The sequence below is a fragment of the Arachis ipaensis genome, chromosome B01 (assembly GCF_000816755.2).
Source record: "Arachis ipaensis cultivar K30076 chromosome B01, Araip1.1, whole genome shotgun sequence".
NCBI lineage: Eukaryota > Viridiplantae > Streptophyta > Magnoliopsida > Fabales > Fabaceae > Arachis > Arachis ipaensis.
Genome location: NC_029785.2, coordinates 135,307,454 through 135,321,787, shown reverse-complemented (window position 1 = coordinate 135,321,787; position 14,334 = coordinate 135,307,454). Strand labels below are relative to the sequence as shown.

General features: G+C 33.6%; 1 protein-coding gene and 2 long non-coding RNA genes across 4 annotated transcripts; all 3 read right to left on the bottom strand.

The window, feature by feature from the left end:
- LOC107615544 (uncharacterized mitochondrial protein AtMg00240-like) lies at positions 2,595-3,026 on the bottom strand. Its single transcript, XM_016317601.1, has one exon. The coding sequence runs from the start codon at positions 3,024-3,026 to the stop codon at positions 2,595-2,597; it is 432 nt and encodes a 143-aa protein (XP_016173087.1).
- Positions 6,934-10,335, bottom strand: LOC107641526. 2 transcript variants are annotated; one of them, XR_001620378.2, is made up of 10 exons: positions 10,255-10,335; positions 9,980-10,168; positions 8,355-8,479; positions 8,183-8,255; positions 7,808-7,927; positions 7,633-7,715; positions 7,511-7,519; positions 7,337-7,424; positions 7,181-7,254; positions 6,934-7,052 (listed from the first exon to the last, which is right to left on the bottom strand). It is a non-coding gene; the product is annotated as an uncharacterized LOC107641526 (long non-coding RNA). The 2 variants fall into 2 exon arrangements; XR_001620377.2 differs by having other exon boundaries at positions 7,808-8,255.
- Positions 10,573-11,468, bottom strand: LOC110264412. The gene is made up of 2 exons (XR_002350571.1): positions 10,952-11,468; positions 10,573-10,721 (listed from the first exon to the last, which is right to left on the bottom strand). It is a non-coding gene; the product is annotated as an uncharacterized LOC110264412 (long non-coding RNA).

Below are 14,334 nucleotides of genomic sequence, written 5' to 3'. Positions count from 1 at the left end.
ATACGTATAATACGTATAACATAGTTGGTATAATTTTATTTTTTCAGTCTTACTATTATGGACTTTTATTAATCCCCGCTCCCTTTGTAAAATAAAAAATAGATTAATCGGTTTTTCTAATAAGTTATTTGAAACATAATTAAAGATATTGTAAATAGAAGCTTTCAGATTTTCAACGTCATTAACGTAGCGTTTGGTGAAGAGATATAAATGAAAAAATTGAGACTGAGAAATAGAGATTAAGAGACAAAGATTGAAATAAATATCAGTATTATGTTTGGTGCAAAATGGGAGACAAAAATTGAAACAAGAATGAAATTCTAATTTAATTTGCACAAAGGATAAAATTAGAATTAATTAATTGAAATGAGGGTATTTCAGGTATAAAATGTTATTAAAGTTTCAGTCTTTATTTCTAAAAATTTTAGTTCCCTGTGTCCCCACTTTTTGGAGATACTAAAATTTTGGAGACAGAGACAAAAATTTTAGTACCAGTCTCTGAACCAATAAATATAATACTGAGTCTCAGTTTATCAATCTCTGTCTCAGACTCTCAATACCTCAAAACAAACGCTACCTAATATATCTAGAAACATTTTTACACTGGCTAACAGTTACTCACTTCCAGAGACACGTCAGATCTGGGACATCCCAAATCAATTGATTGGAATGACAGTTTATTGTTCAAAATCTGTACAATAAAAATTTTGATCAAATCACACATCGCAGTAAACTAGACCTTCTAATTCTTTAAGAGGTTTATCCAAAAGATTCGTGATATAACTAGGAAGACGTTTCATATGGGCTTTTAGTTTAATGTTTCTATTCAGCGGGCGTGGTTATTGGCAAGAACTTATTGAATCCATCGTTTGGGCTCATAATAAATTAAAAGTTGCTCCTGCTACTCAGCCTAGAGCCTTGAGTATTGTACAGGGACGTGCTGTAGGAGTAACCTTTGAACTTGAGGTTTTTGATGCATGCAAGTATTTTTATTAGAACCTTGATACATAACTAATGGGATGTTTAAAGTCTCCCCATTGCCCAATAGAAGGATCTTTTCAGTATCGGTATAAAAGATCTTTCCCTCGTGTTCCGCTATAGCGGAAGCCCCCGAATCTAAGGCTACTTGGCGTTCCAATCCCGTTCCCACAATGCACTTTTCGGACCGAAAAAGCTGAACTGGCCGACATCGAGGTGCCAAACCTTCCCGTCGATGTGAGCTCTTGGGGAAGATCAGCCTGTTATCCCTAGAGTAACTTTTATCCGTTGAGCGACGGCCCTTCCACTCGGCACCGTCGGATCACTAAGGCCGACTTTCGTCCCTGCTATATATATATATAATTCGAACCACCTCAGTTCGAATTAGGCTTTATTCACGTTTGTTATTAATTCGAATCTTCGCAATTCGAATTATGCAGACTTCTCTTTTCATAGAAATTCGAATTGACTCTATTTGAATTATGCTTTTGTAATTCGATCCATATTGCTTCGAATTACTTGTACGTATTGGTTGGGCATAATTCGAGCTATATTGATTCGAATTATGAAGGAATGTAATTCGAATATGGTTACTTCGAATTACATTATAGTGTGCTTTGGTTGATTGATGAATCAGATTCTTATTTGGCTAAAATGTGTAATAAATTTCTCCCCTTGACTTAAATGTGTTTTTTACCCTGAGAATTAACTAGGATAACAAAAGTGCTTTCCATTACTGTGATGTTAAATATGTATATAAGGTGCTCAATCATCAGCCACGAGTTACCATCTAACTAACTAACTCAAATTAATTAACTATTCTCTAACTCTCTTAACTAATACAGCTATATAACTTACTAATACTAAGGACCCGTTTGGGAAGCTTCAAAAGTAATTTGTTTTAGTTTTTAACTTATGAAAAGTAGTAATATTAATGTCTGGTGCAATTTTCAAAATTAAATTGCAGCTTTCTAAGGAGCTATTTAGGAGCTTATAGAAAAGTTAAAAAAAATGACTTCTCCCATAATACTACTATTTTTTATCATATTTTTATAAAATAAGCACTTTTAAAATTTAAAACACAAACACAAAATAACTTATTTATAAGTTACTTTTAATATAGTCATTTATTACTTAAGTTATTTTTTCAAAAGTAGCTTAATTAAGTTATTTTTCCAAATTGAGCCTAAATACAGTGACTACAAGTAATCGAAACACTAAAATTTGGCTACATCTTCCCTCAAGTTGGGAGTGTGAAAATTGATCAATCCCAACTTGACCTCACATAATGAAACTGGATTTGGAGCTAAGGGCTTGGTCAGAATATCAGCCACTTGATTAGCTGATGAAATTGGTGATAGCTTTAAGGATCCATTTTGCACTCTTTTTCGCACAGTGTGACAGTCAATCTCGATGTGTTTCGTCCGTTCATGAAACACGGATTTGACCGCAATGTAGAGATCTGATTGGTTGTCACAATATAGAGTCATTGGTTTGCTTAAGGGCCCCTGAAAGTCATGCAAAATGAAAGACAACCAAACACCTTCGCACGTCACAAGCGCCATGGCTCGATACTCTACCTCAGCAGAGGAGCACACCACTGTTTGTTGTTTCTTCTATCTCCACGAAATCAAGAACTTGCCTAAGAAGTAGTAAAAACCAAAAACAGATCGACGAGTATCCGGAGAAGCTCCCCAATCCGAGTCCGAAAAAGCTGTCAGGTTGAGGTCTGCGAAGGCAAAAAATAGAACCCCCTTTGCTGGTGCACCTTTGAGGTGCCTAAACACATGTAGTGCAGCCTTAAAATGAGTGTCTCTAGCATAGTCCAAGTATTGGCTAACCGTACTCACAAGGAAGCAAATATCTGGACGTGTGTTTGTCAAGTACATCAATCGGCCAATTAATATTATATGGCTAGAGACATCTCCCAAATGAGTACTTGAAGTTTTGGAGAGCTTTACCATGTAATCCATAGGCGTAGAGATCGGCTTCGCATCATTCAATCCAAACTCAGCTAACAAATCCAATGTATACTTATGTTGATACATGGTAATACCTCTGTGGCTACGTGCTATTTTGAGTCCAAGAAAAAACTTCAAGTCGCCTAAGTCCTTAATCATGAATTTTTCATCAAACATCTTCTTCACTCTTTGAATTTCATGCAAATTATTGCCTCCTAGCACTAAGTCATCCACGTAAACTAAGATACAAGTAAAAGAGTCACTAGCTCTCTTAGTGAGCAAGCAGTTGTCAACCTTAGATTGAGAGAAACCATATTGGAGAAGAACACAACATAACTTCTAGTGTCACAGGCAACTGGCTTGCTTCAGTCCATAAAAGGAGCACTACAACTTGCACACAAAACCAGCAGGGACTCGAAGGCCTAAAGGTGGTTTCCTGTAAACTTTCTCAGAGAAATCGTCATGGAGAAACACGGTGTTGATGTCCAGCTGGTGCACAAACCAATTTTGAGCTGCAACAATGGTCAATAAGACTCGTAATGTGGTGAGTTTGATCATATGACTGAACGTGTCGAAGTAATCAAAGCTAGCTGTCGGAGTGAAACCCTTTGCCACCATTCGGGCTTTATGTTTTTCAATATCACCATTGGATGTGAATTTGGTTTTAAAAATTCATTTACAACCGATTGTCTTCTCTCCTTGAGGAAGAGAGGTCTGTGTCCATGTCTTATTATCTTCAAGAGCTTTCAGTTCATCACTTATTGCTTGCCACCAACAACTTGGAGTGATTACCTCCTTATAACTTCTAGGTTTAGTGTTTTGTGTGATCGCAACTGAAAGAGCCCTGTGGCTTGAAGATAGGGAATCCAAACACACATAATTGGAGAGAGAATATTTTTTATTGATGATGGTTGAGCGTTGCTGATTTGATGTCGTAAGCTACATACAATGAAAGGTATCGAGATAGGCTGGTCGAGATCATTGTCTTGTTGATCTTCTTAATTCAAGTTGTGCTGTTGACAAGGCTGAATTGGCTGCAGAAGGGGTTGATATCTGATGTGTGCTTGTGTGCAGTGGTGAGGGTTGATGCAAATGTGTGGTTAAATTCGTATCAGAATTTAGTGAGGAAAAATGGTTGTTGTGTGATGAATGATTAGGATAGAAATCATGAGTGCTACTTAATTGAAAAAGTGCAGCAAGCAAAGCCATATTATCCAAAACATTTGTATGAGTAGTAGTGGAACCATTGGAAGCAATGTCATGATCAAATATGTCTGGACATGAGTTAGAGGGTGAGTTTGGAGTTTCATTGAAAAATATGGCCCTGTAAAATGTTTAAAAGAGAAGCTGTGCTCATAAAACATTGTATTTCTAGAAATGAAAATCTCTCTACTCTAGTATCTAAAAAATGTATCCTTTAGTTCATCGTTTAAAGCTTAAAAAGACACATTTTCGAGCTCAAGAGTCAATCTTCTTCCTATGAGACACTAAAGTAGATGCATAAACCATATTGCCAACGATTTTGAAATGGTTAATTTCAGGCAATTTTTGATAAAACATTTCATAAGGGATAGAGGCTTTCGCTTTGATGTGAGGTACCCGATTTAGAATATGAGTGGCATGGGCCACAACAGAATGCCAAAAACAAGTAAGTATATTAGAGTTAAAGTTGAGAGCTCTTGCCATGTTTAAGATTTCTTGATGTCTTGTCTCCAGCACTCTACTCTGCCGTGGTGTTTCCACACAACTGGTTTGGTGTAAAATCCCTTTCTGATTCCAAAAAGAAGGCATCAAGAATTCTTTACCATTATCTGAGCGAATGCTCTTAATTGTTTTATGATGTTGCGTTTCAATCAACTGAACAAAATCCTCTACTATTTTCCTAACTTCAGATTTGTGTTGCATGAAAAATAACCATGTGAATTTGCTTTTGTCCTCAATAATTGTTAGAAAATACCTATGTCCAGAGATAGAAGGCATAGCAATTGGGGCCCAAATATCCATATTTATAAGATCAAACAAATTTAGAGATTCAGTAGTACTATCGTTAAATGGTATTCGTTTTTGTTTAGCATAATGACATGGAGAACAAAGTACATTAGTGGCGTGATATGTAATGAATGGATATGATTTGTGCATCTGTTTCATCTTATTACATAAGATATGTCCTAATCTATGATGCCATAAAATTGCATCTAATGAATGAGTAATGTTGTTTGTGTGTGCTTGATGTATGAGTTTTGATGCATCAACCTCTGTTGTAGCTGGAAGACTTGTTTGTATGGCTGCTTCCCTCATTGTATGCAATCCTCCCTTTTGATTAGCAGTTCCAATCATCTTTGAGGTAAGTGACTTCTGAATCTCACAATTATGTGCATTAAATGAAAAAGAACAAGAAAATGCTTTAGTTGCTTTAGAAACATAAATTAGAATATACTTAAAAGATGGAACATAGAGTACATTAGTCAAGTAAAAGCTTGCTGAAAAGTCCCACTTATTGTTGTGACGGTTTGATAACCATTGGGCATGATTATTTGAACAAGCTTGATGTGTTTTATAGATTGAAAGAAATTGAGTGGGAATGATACATGAGCGCTAGCTCCTGTATCCAAAATCCAATTATGACTAGTTAAAAAATGGTTGGAAATTGATAAGAGATAGAAGGTACCTACAGATGGTGCAAGTACAGATGCCAATTTTTCATTACTCGGAGGGTCACTACATTGCTGTTGAATTAAGGCAATAAGTGCTTCCTTCTGCTTGTCTGAAAATAAGCTATCAAGACTGATATTTTCTTCCTTTTGAACCAAAGGTTCAGTGCTGCATTCATCATAACTCACAGCTATAATGGAGTTAATTGAGTTCAATGAATTACTGTTGATTTGGAATTGATTTCTATGCATATATGGTGGGAAGCCATGTGTGCGATAACATGTGCCAACCAAGTGCCCACAAATACAATGGGAACACAACTTAGGAGTTCCTCTATCATTTTTTCTGCCTTTACCACCACGTCCCCTACCTCTACCTTTATTGTAATTGCTTCCTCCTTGATAAATCCCAAAGGCATTTGCATTAGCTACTACACTGTTACTAAGTGCATTTGCATTCACCGCTTTAATAGCATTTACCATTAATCTGAATCCCGACTCTATCAAGTACGTCATTTGCCTTTCTTGTTGGAGTAATGAAAAAAATATTCACTACAACATTTTCAGGTTGATGCAACATTTAAAAAGTGTTGCCTAAAGGCTGACAAAATGTTGCTTTTGATCTATGGCAACACTTTTAGACCTAAGACAACGTTTTTGGGCGGCGTTGCATATGCAGCCGTTGCCTTAGATCAAGGCAACACTTTTTTGTTTCAAAAGCAACGCTTTTGAGAGCAACACTTGGTAAGTGTTGCCTTTGGTTGGAAAACAACAACACTTCAAATGTGTGTTTGAGACAACACTTTTTCAGTGTTATCTTTTCTCTTATATTTTGACCACTACTAAAAAGTGTTGTCTATTTACCATAAAATGCAACCCTTTTACGCGTTGCTTATAAGTTTGAATTTGCAATCCTTTGAAGTGTTGCTTATTAGTTTTGAATATGCAACCTTTAAAAGCATTGCCTTTTCTTTTGGATATGCAACCTATACAAGTGTTGCTTTTTCTTTTGAATATGCAACCTATACAAGTGTTGCTTTTTCTTTTGGATATACAACCATACAAGTGTTGTCTAATATTCAAAATATGCAACTAATAAAATGGTTGCCTTTTTGATAAAAATAAAAATTACTTTTGTAACAAAAATACAAAAAAAAATAAAATTTACAATAAAATTTTTTGTTCATACATGTGTAATTATTTTAATTAATAAATAAATTTGTGCACAATAGAAAAAAATTATAAAAGAGACAAAATAACTAATAATAAAATTCTAATTAAAATAGATATTAAAAAGTTCAATTAGTATTTTAAATATATATTCATCAATAATTCTCAACAAATAATAAAATTCTTGTCTAACAATAATTGTCATAACAAAATAGTAATTAATATTTATCAACAAGATGTCAATCTACTTGCATATTTTATATCCATGCTTGACTTGTCCCATATACTAAATCTGCAAATAATACACAACAAAAAATAAGCAACTTATCATTAAAAATGAAAAATTATAATAAAAATTTCATGACATTAACTGAGTTTGAATAATATTCTACTCAAGAATATTCACTGCACTAGTACAACCTTCTTATGGCGACTACAAATTCTTGTCTTGTCATGTGTTTTATTTCATCCAATTCCTTCTCATAGTTGCTGATCTGTAAAAACAGTGATAGATACAGAACTATATATAGAATTAATTGATTGAAGTGAAGCATCAAGTTACATAGAGTAAATTACAGGAAAGTTGGTAGTAGTGGATGTCCCCCAATACTTCAATACAGCCAAATCATAAGCCTAGCTGCTTTATCTTCTTTATCATATCCACCTACATATATATATGCATACCAATTAAATAAACTAGAGTCTCCCTAAACACATAATAACAGGAAGGAATCAAAGAGAGACTCTTACCCAAATACACTGAAGGGAGAGAGAAGTTGCATTGCATTCATGAAAATCACAAGAGAAAAGTCATAAAAACCTTGATTGAATGTAAAAATAAAGTAAAATAAAATAAAATAGTAGACACACACCTTGGCTACCTTTTCTTGATTGTCCTTCCCTTCTGTAGCTATTATCCCAAAGATGACCTTTATATCTTCCAGTCCATTTATGTCTATTTATTTATTTCTTTTATCAATTAATATATTGGAATATACAAGGCAGGAATTTTCAAATTAATTAAACACAAAATAATGAAATTGAAACCTTGTTACGCCACGGTATATTGAAGTTCTCTGGCCAAAGGTATCTAGAGTTCTTCTATTAGAAGGTGGGGCTTCAATAATGCTGTTATTAGGTGGGTGGTGTCACTCAACGACTTGCAATCTGCCACACCTCTCAATGCAAGTTGGTGAGCTACTACCCTAATCCATAATCTTTTCTTTCTACTTTAAACGGATGGAAAATGAAAATCATTTTCAATATTCATTCATCAAGAAGACCCTTAACAAAATATGGCAAATTAATTAAATAAAAGACCCTTAAAAAAATAAATGTACTTAAAAGGAAAAAAAGCTAAATACGATGGGCATCTTTGGAACCATTCTCGTCATTGATGTCTCCGATTGAACCTTCCACTACCTTGATTTTCCATCCCAAGAAATTGCTTGTTAAACACTCTAAAATTGAAGGATGTGTCACTAACCCTCCATAGCTGCAAAAAAGCACAAGATAGTTTTGGTTTACGCAACCGAAAGTCCTAAAGCATCAAAAAATGGATCTAAATGGAATTCTTTCATATATAGCAACGTACCTTGAATGTTTCCCAACCTGAAGCTGAAGCTGAAGTACAGTTGGCAACAAGATCAGCTCCTCCTCCATTTTCTGCGGCGAGATATTTCTGGAACTTAGTGGCATTAGCTGCACTTGAGTTCCATCCTGAAATCATAAGGAGTCCTATTAAATTTGCAAATGAAGTGGACCCTGATAAAGAAAGAATCATAACAAGAGATCTTTGTTGGCATTTCCATCAAAGAGAGAAGGTTTCATCCATCCCTCAGCAAGCAACCAATTTCCTAGATTCACAGCTTTGTATGGCAAATTTTGTGCAACAAAAACAGAATGAGGAGGGTGTGAGAGGCATAAAGCCAACAAGAAGGCAAACAAGTATCTAAATGCCGTTCTAAATTGTTTCGTGGATAAGATTGTAAAGAATCGCAGAATTTATAGCCATGGTTTGTAAATCAATATCATACAATAAAGCACATTAAGTTTGAATTAAAAGAGGAAAGACAAATTGTAATGACTTGACCCAAGTGTTAACCAAATTCAGATATTCATATTATTAATTACTAATTAGGCACCGGTATCATAGGCACTAATAGAGCCACTACCATAGTCAAATGTGGATATAATCACATCTAAATGCATAATGAGTGAGAAAGAATATCAGGAAGAATCAACCCATAGAAATATCTTACGAGGTTATGACGCAACAATTTGTTATATACACACAATTTGCACTTAGTGTTCACCAAAGATCCACAAATATTTTTTTTATCAATCTCCTTCAAGAGAAAAACAAAAGCCAAACACCAAGCACAGGGGATAGAGACAAACTCGGGGCATAAATTAATAGTATGAACACTTTAATTATCTTATATGAGACAAAAGACACTAAAACAGGGACTGGCGACAAACTCAGGACATAAATTAACATATTGAGGAACGACAGCCTACCTGGAGGACTACAGCAACAAGCACAGAGGCAAAGATGGCAACAAACATAGAGCAGTAGTTAAGAGGCAAAAAGGCAACAACAACGGCAGAGAAATAAACATTTATGAGACTTGTAATCCAATTTGTGTTTGTTATATGGTCTTAGAACATGAAATATCTAAAAGGATAATAATTAAATAAGCTATCAATTTAGATCATGAAGTATTTATCAGTGGACCTAGCTAGCTAAACCAAAATTACTTTAATTTCAGGATGATAATCGTAAATACATATAGAATTAGGCTATAAAATATGCAGTTATATCATTATGATCCAATAAACAAGTTTATATAATAGAACTCATACAACAATTGCTAAGGGAACATTGCAAGTTAACCAAGAGTAAAAGTTCAATTTACCAAATAAGAAAGAATACTAAAATGCTGAAGTTAAAGTTCACAACTCCACATTTCATAATCACAAAATCTGACCAAACCCTTAAATTTACACAATAACGTTCAATATTAAATTCTACAGAGAGATTTCAATCCAAATAAACACAGTGAGAGTAGAACCAATTACTTTTAATTTGTAGCTACGCACCGTGAGAGTAGCTACCTCAAAACTAACGTGCATAAGTTTCATATAACCAAAAATTAGGATTCAAAACCAAAAAAGTGCTAAAATAGAAAAGAAAAACAGAGGTAGAATCATCAATACCTGCAGAATAGTGACTGCCAATGGTGAATACTAGCAGAAGAACGCCGACAAATTGGAAGAAATCAGAGATGAAGGGCGAGCAGTAATGATCGAACATGAGAATCTCAAAATAGAGAAGCTCAAAGCGCGAGCAGAAACGCAAGCACTGATAATCGAGCATGGCGATGGCGATGAAATATCACCAAAAAGCTATAATAGCAACATCAACATTATTAAAATTAGGATTTAAAGTGCGAAAAAGAAAAAGAAAAAGAAAGAGGCAGAATCATAGGTACCTGCGGAACAGTGACCAGCAGTGATGACCAGCAGTGATAGAAGAATCATAAATTTTCTTGTGTGTATTTTATGACTTACATCTGATCCTTACATGACGATAAGAATTTCCTATATATGCACAAGACAAATTTATTTGAAGGATTTAAGTATTGCACACCACATGGCCAGTTGGGAATCTATTCAGGAGATTCTAATTAGGCATTACAAAAGCAATACATTTTTTATGCAAGTTATGTTTAATTAAGTTAATTGCCAAAAAAATTAGACCACTATATATATATATATATATCACTTAGCTTGAATTTAAGAAATTAATACCACTGAGCCTGGAACTGAAGAATCTGTGTGCAAAATGGAAGAATCTCCTCATTGTTTTCCATCAGAAGAAAGAAAACCTTGGCAGGAGCATCAGCAACTCTGAAATCTTCTGCGGTTGCCCGTACTAACCACAAGCTAGGGAAAAACACTGAAAATTCAGCACAAGAAACTCAGAAAAGATGCACATCATGATGATGAAAGTGAAAATAAAAAGAAAAGGAAAAATACACAGTACATACAGTTGTTTCTGAACATGTTTAGGCCTCGAACCTCAAAGCATAGCATTATATATATACATCCTTGACACATTACTCAATTTCCTCAATCTGAGAATAGAATTAGCTTCCTAAGATTACGGAGGAGAAAAAAAACCCTAACCTGAGACATGATTGCAGCGAGCAGTGAGGATTACAGCAGAGACGGCTCAAGCAGAGCAGCGAGGATGTGAGGCATTAACGAGCCGACGACGACCAAAGACGGCCGCGCAAGGCAGAGAAGAGGGATTACAGCAGCGGCAGATCCGGCAACAGCAGCGCAAGGCAGATATAGCCCTAGAGGTGCAAGAAGCGGCGGTGGCGACTTCTCTCTCCATTGTCGCCTTCTCCATCTTTCTCTTCTTCCTCCTTCGATGGCGGATCTCCCTTTCTCTCGTTCTCTTCGTCACTCTCCGTGTCTCTCCCCATCGCCGTGCTCACTTTTTCCAGCACAATGTAGAACCCTAAATCTGGCCCCTTTCCTTGCTCGTTCTCGTTTGAGAAATATTTCTATTAAGTTGGATTCGTTTTTATTTCAAAATCGATGGAAAACTGGAAATTGGGAAGCAGAGCTATACCAATTGTAAGTTTTATTTCTGAGAAAGGTATTAAAAATTTTAGGCAACACTTACGAGACGAAGTTTAAAATAAATTTAAAGACAACACTTATAAAATGTAACCTATTGATTTTATAATAATTGTCTTTATATATTTGATAGGACAACGCTTATTAAGTGTCTTTTAATTTATCTAAGACATCACTTATAATATATTGGTTAAAAATATGTTGTAATAGCTCTATTTACTAGCAATTAGTATAAAGTGTTGTCTATTTTTATTTTAAGCAATTTTTTTAAAGTGTTGTCTTAAAATATGTTGCAATAGATAAAAAATGTGGTAGTGATTGTGCTAACATCTGGTAGGGGTTTTACAAGCATAATTTGTAAACGAACATTTGTATATTAATCATTTAATTCTCTAAGAAAGCGTATTACATGAGATTGTTCTCTATGCTCTCTAATCATATCAAGATTCTGACCACATTTACATTCGATCAAGCAAGAACATAAAGGTATAGGTCTAAATTCTTCTAATTCTTCCCAAACACTCTTCAATTTCATGTAATAAGTGATCGTGAGCTCACCTTGTTTCATAGCAAAAATTTCTTCTTCAAGATCTGCAATTCTGAAAAAGTCTCCCTGGTTCATAGTGTTGTCGCACTAGAGCACACTTTGCAAAATCTCAGAACCGAGTGATCCATATAAGCAAGACAAAACAAAATTGTTGCATCGATCCTAAGCTTCGAACAAAGGATTGTCCTCCTCTGGTTTGATTAGGGTTCCATCGATGAACTTGAGTTTGTTCTTCGATTTCAGTGAATTCTTCATTGATCTAGACCACGAATGGTAGTTCGAATTGGTTAATGGAAGATCTGTAAGTAAAATTCCAGGAGCTTCGCTAGGATGAAGGTAGAATGGATCTTATAATGGACTAACACTGGAGAAAAATTTAGCTTGCATAGCATTAAATTGCACTATTATTCTTGTGAATTTTCGAAATTCAATTGCTAAGAAAGATTGAGTTTCTGGATTTGCCCCTCCTTCTTGCATGTTTGTTTCCATTAATGAACAAACTCATGCAAACACTAATTCACACGAACCTCCCTGCGATCAAGTTCTTGCACAAGGTGATTACACTCTTTTTTGCAATCTCTACATTTACCGCATCATGAAAAAATTCCTGTTCTAATTGCAGAATCAGAGGTAAAAGTGGGGTTACACTATACAAGAGAGAGATTCAGAGATAGCATTAGTTAGAATGACAAAAGTGTTTTCTATTACTGTGATGTTAAATATTTATACAAGGTGTTAGTTCAATCATCAGTCACAAATTACAATCTAACTAACTAACTCAAGTTAACTAACTACTTTATAACTCTCTTAACTAATGCAGTTATTTAACTCATTAATACTAAATACAGTAACTATAAGTAACTAAAAGACTAAAATCTGGCTACAGATTTGATTGTTGATGATTTTTTTTATATATTTCATAAAAATTTTTTGGTGACATATATATCATAATTGATTTGCTAAATATAATTTTCTAACGAATTTATTGATTTGGTGTCCTAACTCTTAATTCACTAGTTTCCTAACATAGGATTTGTTGTATTTATGTCCACTCAAGATATAGATATGCACACAAAGATACTGACCAATAAAAGATAGGGTAATGCTACAGTGAAAAAAGTGATTTTTTTTTTACCTGCTGAAATGTGTTAGAGAAAAGAAAAAAAAACACGTAAAATGTTGGTTCTCTCTTGTCTGACAGCTGCTGTAGCATTTGCAAAGTGATATAAAATGTAGATAAGACTGTAGTTTATTAATTAGAGTTAGCTTTGCATATAATAATAATTCTTGAACTCATTTTTTGAATAAAAAATGGTGTTAGCTTCAAAATTTTATGGGACTTATCATGATAATAAATAGAACAACAAAAATAATAAATTAAAGTTAATTTATTCTAATTCTTTATGTATTGAGTCTTCTCAATGTTTAAATTGTATTCTTTGCTTAATTTTATTTTTAATTTTGAGAGACTGACTAATGAAATAACATTGATGAAGCTGTTGTGCATCTTTTACTCATTTTCTTGTATTATCTTCTTTTTTTGTAGGGATCATGAGTAATTATTATATATAATGGTGTTTATGTATAAATGGTAAATACAAATTATAACCTATCTTTTTGTAGTAAAATTTTTATTATCTATCTTGAAAAAGAAAAAAATATTGTAAATTACTTTGAACCTATAAATCTATCATCATTGTGGAAAATGGTAGAATTTAAAAAAAAGCTTATAATTATTCAATGATCACTTCAGTTATTCTAATATAGTAGTTCTTTTAGTTGAATATTATCTTGGTTTTGTGTTAAACTCAAATATTTTAACAAAAGACATTTAAAAGGATATAGCCATTATTAATTAAAGAATGAATAAATTTATATGCTTACTACAAAATAAGTTATAAGATATTACTTTATGAGTTTAATTTTAATACACTGACAATGTAAAATGTTTTATATATTCGTGCAATCATAATTATTCTCTTAGATGACTATTCACGCAGTCAATGTAAAAGATAGTTATTTTTGTTAATGTGACGTTTATGTAATTGAATGTATGTGTAAAACGATTTTATACTTACAATACATCAAAATTAAATTCTTACTTTATTGGATTGTTAATAATTATAAGAATATGGGTAAGAACTTATATTAAAATAGGGACTAAAATAAATTTTATGATACTAAATTTATTTAGATTGTTAATATAGTATGGTAAATGATAACTTTGTCCAAAAAATTATTAACAAAATTTTAGAGTAAAATAACGTTTTTATCCCCTAATATTTAGGATCCTAAACTTGTTTCTAATATTAAATTTTTTTTTAATCAAGTTTTTAATATTTTAAAATTGTTTTAAAAGCAATAAAATATAGTT